We start from the raw sequence: 22105 nt of genomic DNA, 5'->3' as shown, positions 1-22105 counted from the left end.
AGTTCAAACCTTCCTGCCTGCTTCTGACCTTCTGGCTGCTGCACTAGCCAGGATCCTTTCAGCACACCTACCCACACTACTCTGTAGTACTCGTGCGTGTATGGGTGCATGAGTGTATTTTGGCCACCTGAAAACTGGCTAATCTCCTCCTATTCAAGTTACAATCTGCAATTCTATTGGGCATTTGTACTTAATTATTTTTGCCAGGTGGTATCAGCATACACAGCCAGGTATTTACAGCCACAGAAAACAATCCTGTCCATTAATGTTTGCTGATGTATTTGCTTTCTTCTTTGCCAGGACTTTAACACTTTAATGTGTTTGGGGACAGAGTACTGAAAAAACAGAAGAGAAGTTTGTGGCTGGTGAGTGCAAGTTCTCGGGTGAGGCTGGGGGATGTATATAGAGTAAGAGATATTTGGTGAGTCTTCCTCTGCTTTTCTGAGTTTTGTGCTTGGGTAAGATCCTACACAGCTGCTGGGGAAAGCAACACTGCTGCATGGCTCGCTCTCAAGCCCTGTCCCACTGAAAAGTCTCATTCTTGATGGTGTGATGAAGCTGTAGATTGATTTTAATATTCTGCACTGCCTTGGTATGTACATTCTGTGTGCTAAGTGTGGGCAATGATTTATGTGTCTAGTAGCAAAGCTGATCAAGTAGTGGGAAGAGCTATTGGCAAATAGTTTGCTGGATTAGTAACTGTGCTTCCAGGTGGAAAGTCTGTTCCCTGTGCTGGAGTTGTTTCTGTCTAGATGGGTGCGAGTAGGTATGTACCTGGAAAGAATATCCTGGGTCCTGCTGACAAGGCTTGCAAAAGTGAGAAACTTAACTCCTGCTTGGTCACAAAATGGTTTTATTCCAAAGCAGAAGCACTATAAAAGTTTGGCTGTCCTACCTCCAATCAGAAAAAACCAGCAATTTTTAACCTGCTTCTGTAACATGCTTAGGGAAAGTCACAAGCAGAGAAAAAAGCTAAATATTTTGTGCAAATGGCTTCAAACAGCTTGGATTAACCTACGCCAACTGCAAGTAAAAACTCAGCCAGGGTCTGCGTTCTGCATTGCACATGATGTTTTCTTGAGGGTACCATGCTGAAGTTTCATTGCATTCAGAGCCACGCATCAGTTCTGTACATGTGCAGGACGTTGGCTCTGAAGTTAGCAAAAGCAGCTGAAGGCTAGCCAGCACATTGTGCTGCACAGCACGGATAGCTGAGCAGAGGACAGCAAACTTTCAGATCTTGCCAAGGGAGGGTCTGGACTAGGGGACCAGTTTTCTTGTCTGTTATACTAACCCTGCTCCTGCGCTGGTCTCTTTGGCTTGTAAATGATGGTTGTATAGACTCTGTGCAATGGAGTACAGAATCAGGGTTCGGCTGATACAGGTCTTGTTTTTAAGGAATTTCTCAGTGTGGTTTCTGAAGTTGTAGGAGGATTACTGGGGGAACTAATGCACTGAGATTTGGCCATTAGTGATGATAGTGATGATGTTTTGAGGCTGATCTTCCATTTGTCTGGTGTAAGAGAGCAATGTGAATGTAGGGTGACGATAGACTAAAAGTTAAATTTATTCCCCTCAAAAAAAAAAATCAGGAAATTACATTTACCCTAGGGCTGAGGCATTTTAACTTGTAGTGTTTGTTCATCAATTAATTACAAAATAATCTAATTACTAAGTGTAACTGTAGACAATAACAGTTATTTATCTTTACTTGGGTTACAAGTACACCTCAGGTTTTAATGTATTGAGGGCTATATGAACGGACATACTCACGGCATGTGTTTTTTCCTTTCCAAACAGAGCAGAATAACTGATACTCCCTAGGAGAAGGCTTGTCTGTTATGATTTAAATTTCCATATTGGTGTTGGCAGTAGTGAGTAGGAAGGCACTGAGAGTCAGCCAGGTTGTGGGGTTTAAACTGGTCTGTCTCTTCCGTGTTTTGGGGTGTGCTGCCTGGGCTGCAGTGTTCCCATCAGTTACCCTGTGGAGATAACACAAGTAAACTATCTTGCAAGCTGTTGACAGTGGTTATATATATATATATATATCACTTTGGGAGAGTATGATGATCGTAAATAGGGACTAAGATTGTTTAGTGTTGTTTGGAAGGAGGTTTAACTCTTGCATCTCTGTACTTGGGTGGCCTGGGGAAGCACCATGGTGTCTGCCAGCCTTTTGCCATGCTGCTGGGGTAAGGATTGTGATCCAGCGTGTGTGTGACTGCCCGTGCCTCTGCTGGGACAGGTCTGCTTGCAAGCAATGGGCTGTGCTCACTTAGCGTGCGAGTCTTGTTTGGCTCCTGCTTGGTGCTTCCCTACAGTCAAGTCTGTACCATGTACGCTGGCAGCACAGAGCTACAGCTTCCCTCTCATCACCCAATGTGCCAGAGGCAGCCGGAGCTGCGACCCGTGATGTGGCACAGAGGAGCACAGTGAGGTTACAGTGCTCAGAGCCGCAGGACGTGGCACCCAGCATTTCAAAGAGCTTTGTGTGCAGTCCCATGTTCCCCAGATGCAGCCAAGTGCCTTGGCTCCTTAGTCTGTCGTGTGACCCTGCATGCCAGATGTGGCCTCTTGCACTTGTCCCAACATAACCTCCTGTCTGTTATGGAAGATGTTGCTATTCGTGTGAAATTTTGGAGTAAGAACCTTGAACGTTCTTATTCTGATCTCAATAGTATTCTGATGCTCATTTTGAATGGATCAGTCATACAAGACAGTGGAGAGCGAAGCCCCACATCCTTCAAGCACTGTCTTGAAACTCTGGTATTCTGGATTAACAGCAAAATACAGCCACTTGTTTTTTACCCTAATGCATCCCTTGTGGCAAAAGAATGTCAGTAAACCCATTTGAAATGATGCAGTTGCTCTCTGGACACAGAACAGTGAGGTGTGCATGTATAAGGGAAGTGTCAAAGAGGTGCAGTGCTGCATGGGTTTGCGTATCCAGAGCAGGACACAGCTACATCAGCTGTTTAAAAAGTGAGGGAAAAGGGTCCTGGTTGTTAGAGTGGCTTATGTCTCAGCCTTATGACCTGCAGCACACACCTAGCTGGCTTTGGGTGAGGAGGATGCGATGAACTGCAGCCTTCCCTTGGTGCTGCAGTGGTGTTTGCGAGCTGTAACCCTCTTACAAACCAAATACAAGATGAGCCTTTTCCCGTCTGTGAAGGTGGTGTTGGATTGCAGTTGAGGTTTAGGTGTGGTTTCTGACTTGGCTGCTGGTTTCTGTCACAGTGTCTAGATCGAAGTGCTGGTGTCAAGATCGAACATGTGGTCAGAGCAGGTCGTGGCTCCCACCGATGCTGGGCACTCATGTTTTCTCCTCATGGAAGCCAGAGTGTGTTGGGCCTGGATATGAAGCTAAAAAGCAGCCAGGAGACATACCTGAAAGCTCTTTTAAGTCTGCTTAGGCATAGCTGTGAAGAAACCGAGCTAGTAATTTTTTTCTGTCTCGTCTACAAATTAAGATAATAATTCCTTTTCCTTACCTTTTGTCTGTTTAGAAGAAACCTCTGGAGGGTGGGGCCTGACTTCAGAGACTGGCACAATGGGACAGTGACTTCAGCTGGCATTTCTGGGGGACTGTAAATAATGGAAAATCTTTATTACTTCTCAAGGGTAAAAGCGCATTAGCATTTGGGACATGCCTGTACTGGTTTCAGAAAGTTCAAGAGGTCTTTTCTTTGCAAGTGCTTTTATATGTCCCAGAATGAATTTGGTCTAGTGTAGCTACAACACACCTAAAAGCCTGTCACTGAGCAGCGTCCAAAACAAGCTTAGCAAATAGGCGTTCACTGTGTTTCAGGCTGTAGTCCTAATTTATGAGCAAGGAAATGGAGCAGGGGAGAAAGAGGCAGCACCATAGCCTTTAGACCCTTCAGGGGAGGCATGGCAAAAAATGTTGAGCAAAAAAATGTCAAGCATTGATGATGTTCTCATTTGTCAAAAATATAAACAAGTATGTCTCTCTCTAAGCTTATTTCTAATGTAATATTAATCTGTGCGCTCATGTGTGTGTTTGGGCAGGATTTAGAGCATTACATCAGTTTGCTGTGCTGCTAGTTCACTCCGACACATAGCTTTGCTATTGGGGGCTGGTGAGGGAGAGAGAGGAGTGGAAGGAAAGGACTTGAAATGGGGGAAGTGATAGCGCAGCAAGCAAATATCCACTCTTCCTTTAGGAGAAAGGAAAAGAAAAAAAAAAAGTACCTAAGCCACTATTTCTAAAACTAGAATTGCAGACAAACGTGGAAGGTGTCATTGTGACAAGACTCTGTGCTTTTGGATCCCATTTCAGATTTCAGACCATTTTGCTTTTCTTTCCCCCTTTCACTCACCCTTTGTTGTCATTTCTTGCTGTGTGATGTCACATTTAGGTTTGTAAGCTCCTCAGGGAAGTAACCTGTCATTTTTCTTTGTCTGCAAACTGCTATGGACGTCTAGGGCTTGTTATAAATAACAATCATGTCAGAAGCCTTGGGAGGCTAAACATTAGGATTTTGGAAGGTATAGAGTACAGTGAAATACTGTGTGTGCGTATTCACACGTACATATGTGTGAACACATGCGTGTATGCCTACAACATGTGTTGGTCATGGCCTATGTGAGTTGTGCTGCATTTGAAATGTGTTACATGACAGTGACCTGTATAGCAGAGTACGAAAGTATGTTTTTTCTTTTAATCGCTGGCTTCTCTGGGATCTTCTTCATCTTCCTGCTCCAGATTCAGCCTGCATGTTGCAGTTCCTCAGGTCCTGTAGGGAGAGTTCTCCTCCTCTCCCCCTCTTCTTGTAGCTGGCCAGAGTGGTTTGCCATATCAGCTGAGGGAGTACTTAGCAATGAGGGGAATTGCTTTCCTCAGCCCAGGGACCCAGCGTTATCTCCTGTCTGGGGTGGGAGGAATGTAGAGAGCTGCATCCAGATCGGCGATAGCAGTGTAATAAGCACTGATGAGTGAGTTCGGTTGCTGCAGCGAGGAGGGGGAGGGAAAGCTTATTTTTAACTGGAAACTATACAAGTGAGACTGAAGTAGCTCTCTGCTGTCTTCCGATCATCAAGTATATGTGTGAGTGAACGAGCCTGTGAACATAGTTAAGTACAGTGCATATATACTAATGGAGTGTGTGATCCTAGTGTATAGGGTGGAGGTAAGTCAGATGAAATGACAGTGCATGCTGGCTTCTTTGTCTGGGTGTTTGAACTCGTGTGTTGTAGTGAGCAATTCCTGATAACATTTATCTACTTCTTTTTTCCAGTCGGATTGATTCTTTTCTGTGCCCTGCTCCTTGTGTTGCCTGTCTCCCAGCCATTCCTCTTTCCCTTCCTAACTCCCATTCCCCTTTCTCTCTTCCATCCTTAATCTTCCCACCCCTTCCTCTCATCTGAGCCTGACCCTTCTGTCTTCTTGCCCCTCCTTCCCAGCCGATCCCTCCCCCTGCTCTGGATCTGCTGGCTGTGGGATTTTTTCTCATGCTCACTGGCAGATGTGACAGCTTTTGGAACTGTATTATCTAGGAACAGCTATATCTGGAGTTGAAAAATCTAACGTGGTTTCCCAGGCAGCAGGAATGGATCGCTGAGAGAATTTCAATCTCCGACTGCTTTTGTCTTGTGGTAGTGACTTTTATTATTTATGTTTGTGACATTTCTTACAGTACAGTTGTCAGCAGTGAATGAAAGACTAAAGTCTAGTAGATGATTATAAAATCAGTGTCACAGTATTTGTATTATTATATTAAAGGGATGCTGTTTATGTTTAAATACAGGTTTGGCTTGATTTACAAAACCTTATATGCATAAAATGTTCTTATGAATTTCTTAGTGATCTAGAAAAGGCCTGTTTTATGTATTTTATTAAAACATTCTTTAGCTGGGTATTGGAAATACAAGTAAATAGCTCTTGCATGAAAACCACAAAGTGAAAGGAGACTGGTTAAATACAGACCTTCTCAATGAAATGCAAACCCTACACAGATTATTACGATCCATTGGATTTCAAATAACTATTTTTAGTGTATGAATTCCATTTGATCTTAATGCAGTGTACCTTTAAACCACCTGTCTGATATGGCAATGTCTTTATAATTAAAGATTGATGCTGACCATAGAAAGCAAATGTCATTGGATACCCAGGGCTATATTGTTTTTGGAGTTGATTACATTTTGTGCTTTTTAAGACGTCTATTATAAGCCAATAAGGTAGATGCAGGCCATGTCAGCTCGTTGCCCTAAAATTGACCATGAACTTAGTGGATGCTTCTTTCTGGGTTTAGGAAGCATGCTTTTGTATATAGGATCTAAGTAGTCCAGGTGTTGATTGACGGGTATACTGATTTAATGTAAGTATACAAATGTGATGTTTATGCTTATGCAAACTGATAGGCTGGCATAAAGCCACTGTTCTGTTTGGGGCCAAAACATCACCTGGGCTTTAACAATTTGCATTCTGAAGTAGTTTAGCTAGAATCCTTCTCCTTATGAGGAAATGATTGAAATGTTCAAGAAAATTGATACTACAAGTGCTGATGGCTGTGGCATTTGTAACAGCACATTTTACAGGACCCCTTGCTGCCAGAGGCAGTTAAAGAGCAAACTCGAAAGACACTCTGTGCTGTTCTCTGAATATCTTCTCATTATGAAGATGAGATGAGGAATGAAGCTGTGATTGTAGGAGCAGGGGAAGGAAAGATAGTTGAAATAGTAGCATCGCTCTGTCCGGAAGTACCCCTGTTCTGGTGGATCAAGTAGCTGTCATGACTGACATGTAGTCAACGATTCAGAACTCAAGCACTTGATATAATACTACAGATATACTTCCTGATTTCCTTGGAGGCTGTAAAAGCTCCTCAGTAGCACCAGCTGTTGGTTTGAATAGTGCTAATGCCATGAGCTATTAGAATCTTTCCTTTCCAGCATTGTCTGCACTTTTTTGTTTGTTTGTTTTTGTTTACAGAATTGCCCTCTGACTTCAGTCTTGATTATTAGTTAATATGCAGCACCTAAGGGGCCTTAGAGATGAATCACTGTGTTTTAGTAGTGGCAATACAGACCTGGAGCACAGATGCTCTTCCCATAAGCTCTCCATTAAGATGTATTTGGGTTTTCATTGGAACATATTCTAAGCAAAGATTATTCTGGCTGTGAAAACTCCTCTAGGCAGAACAGTTGCTTCCAGCCTCTTTTATGGTTTTTTTTCTAGTTGCCTAACCTTTTGCTTTTTTTTTTTCAACTGTAACTTTAGTAGGGTTCTGGACACGGTAATGCAATGGCCATTGTCAGTGTGTGAATTCTGTGTTTCACCAAGGATGGATGGCGTGATTGGGGGTTTAGATGGTGTAAAGGTCCTTCTGCAACAAATACTCCCCATCCCAGTGACCGCAGAATCATGGTAACCAAATTTTAAGCCAGTGTGTATGCTTTTTCAGGATCTCAGTCTAGCACTAGAAAGCAAAGTCATCGTTCACCAAGTGGCCTGCATTTTTCTCCCTAAACAAATTTTAAGTTGAACAACCTGGAAAATGTTTGACATATTTCACTGTGGGGAAAAAAAGCACGAGGTCTGCTGATTTTCGAAACCAGTGTCCTCTAGAAGTGTGTTCATGCCTACACCACAACATGTTATCTGTATGTGTTCTGTGTCTCTGACCCTTGTAAATATTTGTTCAGCACAAATAGCTGGAAGGTGAGGTCCTGTGGAGGGGAAGAGCGATCATGACAAAGTTGAAGATTAAGTAGAGAAATATCCTCTACCTGATGTCAAGGAAGGGGTAGCATTCATCGCTTTAAGCAGTATTAGTGAGAAGCAAATGCTAATATTAAACTTGTCAGTGGAAAGGAAAGAGCATATAAACATCTTTTTTCTACTGGTGGGTATTAATTGCTTTAAAGAAACCTATACAGCTTTTTCCCAAGCTAGAGAGCTTTAGCACTGAACTACCTAAAATGTTTTGGCATTGGGTCTCCATTTTGTCTCACCTCTCTTAAGGCTCTCATTGTGTGGTTCATCCTGTGCATTGACAGAAGGCATCTTGGAGAGGAGATGATGAGCTCTGGAACACGCTAGTTCCATTGCATCCACAGAACAGTAATCTGCCCATTAAACGTGTTTCTCCAACAGCGAATAGGAAAATATAACTTGGAATACTTGTAACTTTAAAGTCATCAAGCCATTCAATAAAATCATAGAGCAATTGAGGGACCTCAAGATATCTGTGGTCCAGTCCCCTGCTCAGGGCAGGATCTGCTCCAAGGGTCAGACCAGGTTGCTCAGGGCTTTGTCTTCAAGAGCAAACTTGCTCTTGGTAACCTCCGAGGATGGAGACGGCACAGCCTGCCTGGGCAACCTGCTCCAATCCTGGACTCTCCTGGTCACAAAAAAGTTGTTCCTTCTATCCAGTCAGGACCTCCCCTGTTCTGCTTTACACCTATCATGTCTCAGACTCCCACCACTCTCCACTGTGAAAAGCCTGGCTCTCCATGGAAAATCCCCCTACTTCTCAGCTGTTTCTTCATGGAAGGAGTAACTTCCCCTCACCCCATCTTCCCCATCTGTCTGTTGTGAAGAGGTTGTGTCCATCCATTGCAGTCTTCCAGTTATCTAAGCTTTCCCACCTCTGTGACTGCGTGTGGAGCTCCAGTTCTTCCTTTTCCTTCATGCTTTCCCAATTTCAAAAAGGTCTAAAACTTTTGGCTTTATCTATCTACCTATCTCTTTTTTTGGCTATAAAGTCTAAATTCAGATTTTGAATGTCTCTTGTGTTTGGGTATATTTAAGTGTTAGCTGGTTTTGGCTTGTTGCAATTGTAATGGCTGTTCACACAAACTAACTGTCTCAGCCCCCATGGGAAAGGAATCTTAGTTTTTAATTTTAGCTTCTTCAGCAACCTGCTGACAGAGTTTGATTTCCACCTACCACCTCCTCTCTCTCTCCCAAGCCCTCTGTCTAAGCTAGAAAAACCTGAGATCCAGAATCAGTCTGGGGCAGCTCTTCTTTTAGCGGCAACTCCGTTGTCTTTAAATGGGAATCAAATGTATATTACTTGGACTAACCAGTGAGAGGCAATGTGAGCCCTGTTCCTGTCCACCCTTCATTCCAGGCTTGTAGTGGAATCAGCACTGTCTAACTGGCTGGGCTCCAAAGCCATTTAACCTAGGTGCAAGCCTGTGAAATGTAAATATATATGTTTAAAATGTTTGTCTTGGGCAGTGTGAATTTGTAGAAATAAAGAAAGCTCAGCGGTGGAGTTCAGCCATAGGTGTAGCAGGTGTCTGTTTCTCTTCTGCAGCAGGAGCACTGCTTCCCAGTAGGCAGTGTTGAAAAGTTCACTAGAAATCCTAGCTCAGCCACTGACTCACTCAGTGGTCTGGAGCAAGTCGTTGCTCTCTTGCTGCCTCCGTTTCCTCCATCTGTGAAAGCAGATGATCAACTCTGTTGTTGAGGTGCTTGTCACTGGAGAATATTCTTCATGCAACCTAATTAACTAATACAATCGATATGTGCTATTATTGATTGGGCATATTGGACCTCGACATGCTAGAGCACTGATGGTGTTGCCTCCTGTAATTCAGGCATCATGTTCCGCAAGAAGAAGAAGAAACGCCCGGAGATCTCAGCTCCGCAGAACTTTGAGCACCGTGTCCACACTTCATTTGACCCAAAGGAGGGCAAATTTGTGGGCCTGCCACCTCAATGGCAGAATATTCTAGACACGCTGCGGCGCCCCAAACCAGTGGTAGACCCTTCAAGGATCACGAGGATGCAACTCCAGCCTATGAAGGTAAGAGAGGAAGACTACTCTTTCCTGTCCCCGGGCTTTCCTGTTCCCTAGGGAGGGCCAAGGTGAGGCAATGTTTCCATTGCCCCATACGTATTTAAATGGGGCTAAGGGTGGGATTGGTAAGGAATTCAGTGGATAGCAGGGTCTGGGCTTGGATAACGATGTCTCTTCTTTTTTTTTTTTTTTTTTTTTTTTTTTTTTTGAGGTGATAGTAACTTCATCAGAAATAAGGACAGTAGTATCCTTCATGGCAATAGTGTCACTGTTCAAGTAACCAGCTGGCTGCCTGTCACTATAACAAGGACCTGTGAAAGCCTCTGTGGTAGCTGACAGGGCCTAAGATGTGTTCAGCTGTTGTACAGGGAAGCAGAGAATTTGTGGAGAGACCTGTTTTAGCAAGTTTGTCGTTCTCGTGGGTGAGCAAATTTGGCTGGTAATTAAGTTGACAGGGAAGCCTGAGTGGGAGAGAGCCAGATAGTGCTAGCCTGCTGTTCATGGATGCTGAAGTGAATGAGGGACAGCAGGGAGCAGGACTAGACCAGGGTTTCGGCTAAAAGGGCTTATAAACCAGCATTTTAACAGAAAGTGGACACAGTAAACAGGAGAATGTCCTTAAAGCAAGTCCTTCAGTAAGGAGAAATAAGTTACCAGTCCTTGTAGATGGGTGAATTGAGATGGTTGTCTTGCTTGGGTGGCTGTTGGTGATGGCATCTGGAGACTGTGTCCGTAGGTGGTTGCAGGGATCTGCTGTGTGAAGAAAGGCAGATTCATGATGACCCCTTGGAAAAGGAAATGAAAGGTGGTGACAGAATTATCGTGTTTAGAGTCTTGCTAGCTTGTGGGAAATTTTTGTTCCCAGTTAAAAAAAACCCTACAGGGGTCTGAAAATTGAGAGGCAAGTTGTAAAATAGAGGTGTTGCTACATGGATTTTAGGAAGGACATAAAAGAAAATAGTTGTCTATCTGATAAATATAGTTAGCTTTTTGTGTACAGGTGCTTAAAACAGAGGGACTAAATGGGACTACATTTTAGTATAATGCCAGTATTAATGCAAAATCAAACCTGCAATTTAAATGGCACATGAGGATCTTTGAGCAGAAGGCTGATTTAGAAAGGAAAAGCTTGCTCAGGCAGAACAGGTAAAAGAAAAAGAGAGGAGGTATTGCGTTCTGGTTTATGGTGTCCTGAATATGCTTTGAGGTTCAAAATGTAGTAGGAGATAGGACCACAATCCAGAGAAGAGATAAAGTATGTAATAAGAGACCAACTTGGTTAGATCAGGAGCTCTCTAATGAGCTTAAACTGCAGGAGGATTGCTCAGAAGGGTGGAAACTAGGTCAAGTTATAAAGGGCAAATAGAAAAGAAATTTACGTAGGAACAAAACCGGAAGGCCAAGGCACAAAAAGAGATGTTATTCTCAAAGAACATAAAGGGCTCTAAGGAGACATCATAAGTACACCGAGGAGGGGAAGGAGGATGAAGGAAAGAATATGTTCACTGCTCATTTTGGAAGAAAGTTAATAACAGATGACACTGAGAATTCTTAAATGTTTAATGATTTTTCTTCAGTCTTTATTGAAAAGGTTAACTGTGATCACTGGGCTAACACAATTAACACGAGCATGGAGGGATAAGAATGCAGGCTAGAATAGGAAAGGAACATGAGCAGAAATGAGACTTCTTAGATAAGTTACATATTTTCAAGTCAGCTGGGCCTAATGAGATTCAGGGAATTGCAGATAGGTCAGAATAATTTCAATTCCCAAAAAGAGTCTGGAATAAATAAGCAAGTAGTCTATTTGCAGCCACTTCCTAGGGGATAGCAGGGTAATCGCTGGCAGCCAGCATGGATTTATCAAGAACAAATCATGTCAAGCAACCCGATTTCCATCAACCGTAGGGTATTGGGCTTTGGGTCAGGGAGAAGTGATAGTGCTCCCCTATATCTTGACTTCAGTTGGGCTCTTGACACTGTACCTATGGCACCCCCAAAGCAAGCTGAGCAAGGTTGCTCAACTGTTAATAAAAGCGTATTCGAAAGGATAGTGTGAGGCACCACTGTCAAAATAGAAATGTGCGTGAAGAGATTTACTGGAGTTTGTCCCAAGTCTAATACTGGTCGGTACTTTCATGTGTGACTTATTAAACCTGTAGATGGTAAAAACTGAAAGGAGGTGCAAATCTCTGAGAACAAGGATAGAACACCCAACAGCCTTTAAAAACTAGAGAGGAATCTTAAACTAATACTGCTTTGGGTTTTTTTCCTCCAGTAAGCCCAAGTGCAAATACTCTCTTAGACTGCATCACATAGTTAATTATTTCTGGTAAACTCCATTTAGACAAATTCCTGTTCAATGATACCAATCAATAGTAAGAACTTCTTTTCCCGCCCCTTTTTAAGTGCTAATTGGCCCTATTAGGCCAAACCCTTATACGTAGAATCCTGGATTCAACTATTATAGCTGTTCCTTTTTCTGACGTGTACTATGCGTAGCTTGTAAAGGGTCACTTTTCTTTTTAAAATCATAATTTCTAAATTTTGGTCAGTATATCGTGATCTTTGCAAGAGCACTCCGTATAGATTTGGCTCAAATTTGGATGTTTCTTCATTAATCTGACGCAGTCTTTAATCACAGCTGCCAAGTACAGCTAACTCCTGTCTTCTCTGTCTGCTGGAGACAGGGCTGACTTAATGGACTAGAAGTGCAACAGGGGTGACTTGAATCTGACTTTAGGCAGTTTTTACCTTGGAGGTGCAGTGAGAACTTCTAGAGAGGCCATAGCATCTCTTCTTGGAGGTTTCCTACTTTGAGAACATGCTAGATACAAATCTTTCTGGAATGACTTTTGTCCATCTACTTTGGACTAGCTGGCCTCTTGAGGTTTCTTCCAACTTTATATTGAGTTATTCTTTTTCCCCAGTTTGCAGAAACATTGAGCCATCGGTGAGCGCTGGAGGGGGACCTCTTTCTCTCCGGTGTGCCTGTGCAAACAGGAGCAAGGGTGGGAGGCATCCTGCAGAGCACTCAGTGACTTGGGGGTCTGCATGTTTCATCAGGCCCTGCTCAGGCTCGTTTACGAACTAGTGCTCTTAATTGAGTGCATTACTGAGGTAAATTGATATGTCTGGCATTTCTAATGGGTGAATTGGAACGGACACAAGACTCTTCCCACCCTGCTGACAGATTGCAAAGACTGGGTTTCTGACCATTTACTTTTGGAATTTTTTTTTCCCTACCGGGTTTGGTGCAGAAATGATGCAGTTTGAGGAGCTGGTGTCCTCAGCATCTTGTTTACTTGACAGCAGCTGGGGCCATGGAGAAAGGTGCATTTATGTGGTGAGGGAGGTATAATGCTGCATTAAGACTGAAGAGCAGAATTTCCTGCTGCAGGTGATGTGTATGCAATGGTATGAGTCGGATGGTCCTTTCTTCACCTTTTTCGACAAAATCTTCTATTTTGCCTTTCATTCTCAGGTGCTGAATGAACTGGGCACTCATTTTCTGTACTGTGGTGGCATTCTGTTGAAATTACTGGAGCTGCTCTGTTGCACCAGTTAAATATCAGGCTCAGTGTAATTAATTCAGCATCTTTAGAAGGTCCCTGGAGCTCAGTTAGCAAACAGGAGATTGCCATCACTCCAGGGAAGGACTTAGGCAGAGATTCATGAAAGTGTAGGAGTGATCCTATGCTGTGAATTTCTGTGAAGAAATGAAATGTTTTGGTTCCCAGCACTAAAAAAGCTTCTGTAAGCTTTTTGGTTCCAGAATAAACAAGGTAGAGCACTACATAATATACCAACAGCTTCAAGTATCCTACTTGTATAGTGCTGTTGATTGTTTGGATGGAAGCCTTGTTCTTCATCATTTGCTTACAAGGCAGTTGTGAGCCGTTGTGACCCTTTGTTCATAATTTTTAATTATAATAGCTTGGCAGGACAGAGGAGAGATGCAGTGCTGGAACAGTGTGGTCTTCACTGGTCAGGATTAAGATGCGTTAGCAAAAATTGTAGAGAACCAGGCTAAGGGAGGCTGACTACAACACTATTGAGAGTGCTTCAGGGAAAAGATGAACCTCCTGTTGGAATGGGGAGGTGAGTTTTTCAGATAGAGCTTACGGCATGCTGTAACTTCTGAGAATTAACATTCTCAGGAGCTTGGTGAGCCTACGTTAGTGATGTGGTGTAGCACAGTTTCAGCACAAGAGAATCAGGAGTGCTAAAAAGACCCTAGTTTTGTGCTAAGGTTGTGCTCCAGACTGTGAGCATAGCAGCAGAATTCACTGTTCCGGCTGAAAGCACTGCTGCCTCTGACAGAAGGATGGAACCCAGGGAGTCTTCCCCCCCCCCACCGCCTTCTCCTCAGTAAAGGACAAGGAAAAAAGGCAGAAAGAAAAACTTCTCTTTTTTTCCTAAGTTCCTGGGGTTGTCTTTGGCTAGACAAACAAAATCTAACCTTTGTCAGGGTACACTGAGCCACAGTTTTCACAGCTCTAACACTTTTTCTCTGCCTTCCCTATATTTCACAGACTGTGGTAAGGGGCAGCACCATGGAAGTGGAAGGCTATATCTCCGGGATACTCAATGACATCCAGAAGCTTTCTGCCATCAGTTCGAACACTCTGAGGGGAAGGAGCCCTACCAGCAGGAGGAGAGCGCAGTCCCTTGGGCTCCTGGGGGAAGACAGACCCCCAGACATGTATCTGCAGAGTCCTGAAGCAGACTGGGCAGACAAATACGGAAACTACCTCAACTGCAACGGTGGGACCAAGGTGACCCGGAGGCAGACTATGTGGCCAGATTACAAACCCCGCCTGGAAGGACAGTCTCACCCCAACGGTATGGTGATGAAAGCACAGTCCCTTGGACCTTCAGAGTTCCGGGGTGCTGACGGCAGCTGCCTCCAGCGTGCCTCTGGTTTGCAGCACATGCCAACTCTGCCGGCGGAGGGTGAGAAGGCGGGGAAAAAGAGCTCAGAGGAGTGCTGGCCTCAGCCTTGTCTCGTACGGCAAGCAAGCGCCAGGCCCTCAGGGGAGGGCAGCCCTAGCTCCAAATCCAGAGAGAACAGCCTGAAGAGGCGGCTGTTACGCAGTGTGTTCCCCTCATCCAGCGGCTCAAACAAGTCGGGCACTTCCCTGCAGATAAAGGTACGGTTATTCAGTGGGTTTGAGTGAGTGCAATGTTGACTTTACAGTTCCAGAGGCTACTTACATAGCTGAACAAATTTAATTGCAAACATCATGCAACCATCTGTTATTGTTATGATTAATGCTGGAATCAAAATAGTCCTGGACAGGGGAAATGTGTAGCCCGCCTAAGCTTCACAGAACATACTGTTAGGCATCGCTCAAAATGGCAGCCAGAAATACACGAGAAAGGGCTTGTTAGTGGAGCTGGGCTAGCAGGTGTGTAGGCTGGGAAGGGAGGTAGGGGGCTTACTCATTTTTGCCCTTCTGTAGTAGTAAAGGCATAACTTAAATGCCGTTATACTAGCAGAAATGTGCTTTTGCCATTTGGGAAATTGCCATAATTTACATTAGTAATGTATTCTTTCGCCTGTGCGAAATAGAACCACCTCAGGAGAGCTTGCTGGTTATAGCTGTATGTGCCAAGCTGCCTACAACAGGAACGCGCTATCAAACAGGAAACCTGGCTGTTGGTTTTTGTAAGGATGGGACAGCTCACACGGCTCCCTCTCCCCCAGGAAAGTGATGCTGAATGAGTGACTCACTTCTTACTGAACGAGGAGAAAAACTCTGGTTCCTGTTGCTAGGTAGGGAACGTAGCCCTTCGGGCCACTGCTCCTCATTCACCCTGGGCTAACCCAGCACCCGGTGCCCTGGCACAGCCATCCCATGGTTTCAGTGGCTGCGCCGGGCTGGTGCTGGGCCAGGCTAATTTCTAGCAGGTGTGGAGCCCCTGAACTCAGATGACAGTAACTGCTGGCCCAACAAAACTTACTGTTCTAAAGCGTATGGCAGGGTGCGGCACTCTCTGACCTGGCTTCTCGCAGTTTGAGTAAGGACCAGGCTCAAGGCTTTTGGACACAGCCTTCTCCCTGTGGATTGCCTTTCCCAGGGAATGGGATTTTAAAGGAGTTGCAGTAGTTCTGTAGCACAAACTGTGCTTACTGCTGTCTCAGTAATGCTGGGCTGTGCTGTGCTGGCTGGAGGCACGTCCCTGAGTGCTTAGGCCGCTTTGCTCTCCTCTAGCAAGGGTGGCTTTGCCATGCCTCAGCACTTTCATGGGAGGAGCAGAGGCTACTGGCCCCACGGCGTGTGCGTGTGCTTTGGTGTGTCAGAGCTCAAGCCGTTTGTGAGAGGAGTAGGAAAGACCTTGAGGTTATCTAGTCTATCTCCCTGCTCTGGTGAAGGAGCTGCACCATCACCATCGCTGGCAATTGTTTATCTAAGCTGTTCTGAACAGCTGGTAATGATTAAAGCCTTGGTCTCCCTCACGGTGGGGTGTAGCTGTGATGGGGAAGAAATGCAGAGCTGCAGATGAAAGGGACAGGGTGTATAACAGGCTGAAAACGGGGAGCTGGGTGCCTTGACAGGCTGCCTAGAGCTGCCATGGGAAGGTCGAGTGCTCTTTCCTTTCAGCCTGATGTAGGGGGGAAGGAGTGAGACAACCAGTGACATCTCAAAATGTCTAGAGACTGAAAATGTGTATATAGGGGCTGTCAAATTACAGGAGCAGGAAATAATACTTACGTGTGGTTAGATAAACGTGTGTGAGCTTGCATGCATGTTGTGTGCCCTTTTGCGTGCTCTAGGTTATATAAAAACCTTTTTCCCCCCCCTCTTTCCTGAGACAAAACAAGAGTTGGGCAATAAGTGCTTCGTTGCCATGAGCATGTCTCTGCAGGACCACAGGGGTGGAGCTGCTAAACGAGGAGGAAGGAACTTGTGACAGGCAGTTGGGGTTTGCGCACTCCTGCACCCCAGTGCCAGGCGCTACTAAATCACACTTCCAGGGCCTGTGTGTGTGTGTGAAAATGAGCTGTATGTGTGTGAGGCTTATGCAGATTTTACTGTTGACAGAAATCCTTGATTAAAACCCAAAGTGCACAGAATTAAATTCTATGCAATTATTTTCTGAGACAGAGAAAATGAGTGCTCTTTAAAGAATTTCTCTATTGGCACTTTTCAGTTTCCATACCCATATTATTAACTTTATTAATAATCTGTCTGGATTGTGAGAGAGAAAAAGATTGTTGCTTTGAAGTTTTTATTTGGCCCTATAATGTAAGTGATTGGCTTGCTCTTTCTGAAGTTGCTACTTTGTCAGATCCACTATTATTTTGCATATAGCTAAGTATATAATGTATTTTATACCTAACCTGCTAGGTGGTGCTGAATTTTAATTAGTCAACATTTCCAGGGTGAGTGTTAGCACTTTAGGATTTATCCTTCTCGGGAGATCTGTGCTAGCATGGGGATGTGTATTCTGAAGCCCTGTTACTGCAGGCTGGGATCTTACTAGATGTCCCAAACTAAGCAGGGCTGGGCCTGCTGGGTGCTTGAGTGGGAGGTCTGCGAAAGCCTCGGGTGCTGGAGGAATAAGCCAGATTCATGGCAGGTCAGTTCTGAGCTGGTGCGCTGGCAAGGTGGCCTGTGGCTCTGCCTGGCTGCAGTCTCATGCTGGCCACCCGCAGCTGTCCCAGTTCATGGTGCTTGTCCCGGAACAGAGTGCTAACTCTGTGTCCGATCAACAGGAATATTCTGCAGGTACCAGTGGAAAGTGCAGAGAGTTTTCAGTAGGCAGAAGCATAATTACCCAAAGGGAATTAGGCCAAGACATCAAAGTGATTTACAGCTTTGGCATGAATCCTCTTTCCTTTTATATATAGGAAGATCAGAGGCACGGAGGGATAAACGATTTTCAAATTCTCTGCAGCGCAGGTTGCCCCTGAGTTTTGGTGGCAAGGTTGGAATGCTTTTTAGCAGCTTTTTTGGTGGTTCCCCCCCGCCTCCCCACCGTGGGTTTTGGGTTTTGATGGTTTTTTAAAGCATGTGCTTTAAAAGGTCCCCTTTAAACTGCCTCAGTTTGGAGGCCTTTACAGTGTAGCACCCATCCTGTAACTGATTCTTGAAAATCTGCAGCCATGTGGCTTCCCCTTGGCGTGCAGCATGGGTCAGGCAGACCTGCAGACAAGAACCTAGAGGTCTCGACTCCAGTCTGCTGCAAAATGCACTAGGCCAGTGGCGTAACACGCAACTGACTCCTCACCCTTCTTGCTGCTTGTTAATCTAACCATCGCTTTTTCTTTCTTCCATTTTCATATTTATTCTCCTCAAAGGCCAATGCTTTCTTCAGGCCCCAGCAATGGGGGTCACCACGCAGCCCTGCAGCCAAAGCCCAGTCCCTTCCATCAGATCCACCTGCATCCGATTTCCCCAGGATGATCTCAGAAGCTGGGACCCCCCAGAAGTCACCCACAGCAGAGAAGGCAATTGCACTGCCACCGGGCAGGCCGTCACCGGCAGGATCTCCCAGGAACCGGCAGACTCAGACTAGTTCTAGCAACCTTCACCTTCCCCAGGACTCTTCTGTGAAAGGGCAGCTGGCCAGCGAGGACCCGGTGGTCGTGACTCATGAGCAGTTCAAAGCTGCCCTTAGGATGGTTGTGGACCAGGGGGATCCCCGGACATTGCTGGAGAATTATGTAAAGATTGGTGAAGGGTCCACAGGTATTGTCTGTATTGCTCGAGAGAAGCACTCAGGGCGGCAGGTGGCCGTGAAAATGATGGACCTGAGAAAGCAGCAGCGCCGGGAGCTCCTTTTCAATGAGGTAAGCGTGGTAGTGGGAGGTGGGGTTCTGCTGTCCACCGTAAAGCTGTGGTAACGGTGCGGTAAAGAGAAGGGAAGAGCAGGAGACATCTTCCTTTTAATAGAATTGTGCTAGTACCAAGAAGAAAAATGACTGGGGGGATGGAGGCTGCTGCATTGTATTTGTAGGGTTGTGCATGCTTGCTTTGTTGGATAAAATTCAGTGGTGTTGGTGATTTTGTGGTGGTCGGTTGTCCGCTGTGTTTTTACAGGTGGTGATAATGAGGGACTATCAACATGTCAATGTAGTGGAGATGTACAAGAGCTATCTAGTGGGAGAGGAGCTCTGGGTGCTGATGGAGTTCCTGCAGGGGGGAGCCCTCACAGACATTGTCTCTCAGATCAGGTACGAAGCAAAATCCAAAACATCAATGCTTGTGTAGCAATAGCGTGGAGATTTCTGGGAAGAACACTTTCCCTCAGAGCTCTTCCGTTTGCAGTGCCCTGAAACTACTACATTTTGACTGTCATCCATTCGAAGTATGCAATAATACTTCTGCTGTGGAAGGGACTTCACTTGCAGTACCGATCCCTTCAGATGCCCACTATTCATCTACTTGATGACCTTCCCTGTAAAACACGGTATCATAAAAAGTATTGTTTACTATATCTGTTGAATTCTGGCCAGGAAGCTCATTGAATAAGTATTAAAGAGCATGCAGAAATAGTTTTTGTGGTGCCCTCAGTGAGGCTGAATTTGTGGCTAACTCCTCTGGAGAAGTGCAACAGAGCCTTGAGATCTGGACTCCTTCCCAAATTTCATTGCCTAAAGATAGCAGCTACTGGACACTCTCCTAAATTTGTTTTCTTATCTGCACCACTTCATTAATGCCCAAAGCATTTCTGTAGGGCAAAGAAGTTGTTCTCAAATGGCCTCTAGAGTCCCACTCACAAGGTGTTCTGGTGACGCAGTTATGATGATGGTGCCTTACCCGTGACCCTGGAGCACCCTCCCTCTTCCCAGCAGTCCTGCGAAGCTGTGAACCAGCGCAGGGAATGCCAGTGAAAAGGGTGATCGAGAAAGTCTGTAGGATGAGCTTTCCTTTTTTGGAGATTCAGAATCTTAATTGGATTACAAATTAGGTGGTATTGCTAACGCTAATTGTATTTACTTTTTTTTAATCATAGTATACCTTTAATTCACTTAGGTGCTTTGACTAGCCTTTACTGATCCTGTGGTGGATTTAAGGCATATATCTGGCTCTGTCAGGTTCGCTGTTTTGGAAGTGCATCTGTGATGGGTTTGGGAGGCATAAAAATTGTTTATTGTCAATTAGTACAGATGACAAAGTAGATTGTCCTCTGTAGCCTCCACAGCCCCACCTCTAAGGAGTGTCTCGAAGACACTTAGCTGGTCAGGCCCTCCAGCATTGAGTTCAGAGGCACATCTCAGGGTCTGAGAACCAACATTTAATCCTGAAGGGTGCTGACTTTACAGCATTGCAGAGCCAGTGAAGCTCTTGTAACTCTTAGCTAGTAATAGAACCAAGGTAAAAAAAAATAATTAAAATATATTGTAAAGAGGTTTACGAAGAGTCTGTGGTTTATGTCCAGCAGTGAGACTGAATTCTATTGTGAGACCTCAGCCTTGATTTGAGTTATTTTACAAAGCTGTCCTTCTGAACCTTTTAGTGAATGCTTGTTTTTCCACATAGTGGAAACAGGATCTGTTATAACCATAACATTTATCAAAAATAAGCTGCGAGCCTTTATCAGTTTTTCACAGGGAGGAAAATACCCTCATTCCATTCATTAAACATTTGCTGAAGGTGATAACAGATTTGCATCTCCAAGAGTGAGGTAATCCTCTAGTAATCTATTTTACACTACGCAGTCACTTGACTGAGACCAAATTCCATATGTGACAAGCTGAAAGTGCACCTCTTGTTATACTTGAGGACCACAGAGCTCAGAAGTGCACCAGCTTTTCTTGCAGCTCATGCACTATGAAGTGAAAAGTGCTGTTTCCAGATAGGTGAGATTCTCTGCTGGGGAAGTCCTGGAGTTAGCCTTTGTCCCTCTGCCTCTACGGGTTAAATCACAGTGGCAAAAGCAGCCCTCTGCCATGCTTTGGATGTATTTGCCATCAGCACGGCACAGTGCAGCCACCACATGCAGCTGCCCTGATCAGATGGTCAGTTTGGTACGGTAAGAGATGGAATGCAAGCCAGCAGCAGAAGTGTATGTGTCTCAGCTGATGATGCAGCCTCCTTCGTGAACGTGTAGAAATTGCTCTTGGGGATTTAGAAGGTGCTGGTATGCTCTGCACGGTTCTGCCTTCTGAGTGCTGTCTTCTCCTCGGTCTTACCTGCAGAGCTGGATTTGAGGAGGTGCCATTTCTGTGCCCTCAACTGTGAGTTGTTTGAAACAACTGCTAGATACAGGCTGAGAATCAAAAGTACTCAGGTTGGGTACTTCAGCTATTCTTTGAAAGACTTAACTTCTAGCATTGCTCAGTATAAACGTGCAAAGAATGCTGTCGCTGTCCCCAGTTACAGGAGATCATTTTCATTTCTACCATTTTCACTTATACTTGATCATGAAGGTTCTTGTGTTGGTATTCCAAGCAGCAAGAGCTTCTAAAGATATGGTTCTTGGTGCTCATGCTCAAATTATGTATTTAGATGCTTTCTGGATGAAGTTGCACAATAAACCTTGTGAACAATAGCTTTACTATATTTAGTTAAAGAAAAGCTGTCTCAATGGTTACTGCGGCTCCTTGGCACAAAGCAGCAGCCTTGCCTATCAGAATTGCTTGAAAGAGCATCTTGGAGGATGAATTTAGATACAAGATTTAAAATCAATTTCTCAGTATTAGACTTATGAAAATGTAAAATTGCTAACCATCAAGATGAAAATATTTTCAACAGTAAAAGACACAGTCATAGAACAACACTAAAAGAGAGATAGTAATGGTCACAGGGAGCCAAAATATGTATCTGCAATTCAAAGTTGCACTGTGCCTTTGAAGAGGACCTGTGAATGGGTGCTGTCCGCTGCCCGGTGCAATGCAGTTACTCTTGTGTCCTTAATTTCAGGCTAAATGAAGAGCAAATTGCAACAGTGTGTGAATCAGTGCTGCAGGCTCTGTCATACCTTCACTCTCAGGGGGTCATTCACCGAGACATCAAGAGCGACTCCATTCTTTTGACGCTGGATGGAAGGGTATGTTTCCCCCAACAAACAAATTGTTTCCTGTCTTCTGCTGCATTAGTCAGTCCCCTTATCTCCTTTCTGTTCTGTTTGTGCCTCATCATCTTACTCCCTTTGTCGTCTTTGGTGTTTCCCTCCATGTTGCTTAGAAAATATTTTTAAGGTTGGTTGCTTTTCTCTACGTACAGGTCAAACTCTCTGATTTTGGCTTCTGTGCTCAGATCAGTAAAGATGTACCTAAAAGAAAGTCCCTAGTAGGTACTCCCTACTGGATGGCTCCAGAAGTTATTGCAAGGATACCATACACTACTGAGGTAAGGGACCACTTCCATAATATCAGA

General features: G+C 44.6%; 1 protein-coding gene across 7 annotated transcripts in view; it reads left to right on the top strand.

Annotated features, from left to right (window-relative positions):
* LOC308070671 (serine/threonine-protein kinase PAK 6-like) overlaps nt 1-22105 on the top strand; it is a 53181-nt gene that overhangs the window by 21063 nt on the left and 10013 nt on the right. For 3 of the 7 annotated variants that reach the window (XM_080405025.1, XM_080405026.1, XM_080405023.1), the window contains exons 3-8: nt 301-9779; nt 14309-14926; nt 18082-18573; nt 18824-18957; nt 21650-21776; nt 21953-22078. In XM_080405025.1, coding sequence (XP_080261151.1) covers nt 9576-9779; nt 14309-14926; nt 18082-18573; nt 18824-18957; nt 21650-21776; nt 21953-22078 — 1701 coding nt within the window. In that variant the 5' untranslated portion in view covers nt 301-9575. The remainder of the gene's footprint in view (nt 1-300; nt 9780-14308; nt 14927-18081; nt 18574-18823; nt 18958-21649; nt 21777-21952; nt 22079-22105) is intronic. The other 4 variants (XM_080405028.1, XM_080405024.1, XM_080405027.1 and 1 more) reach the window with 3 other exon arrangements.

This window comes from Falco punctatus (genome assembly GCF_963210335.1).
Source record: "Falco punctatus genome assembly, chromosome: 10".
NCBI lineage: Eukaryota > Metazoa > Chordata > Aves > Falconiformes > Falconidae > Falco > Falco punctatus.
Note: the sequence above shows the minus strand (reverse complement) of the source record. Positions and strands in the feature narration are given on the sequence as shown.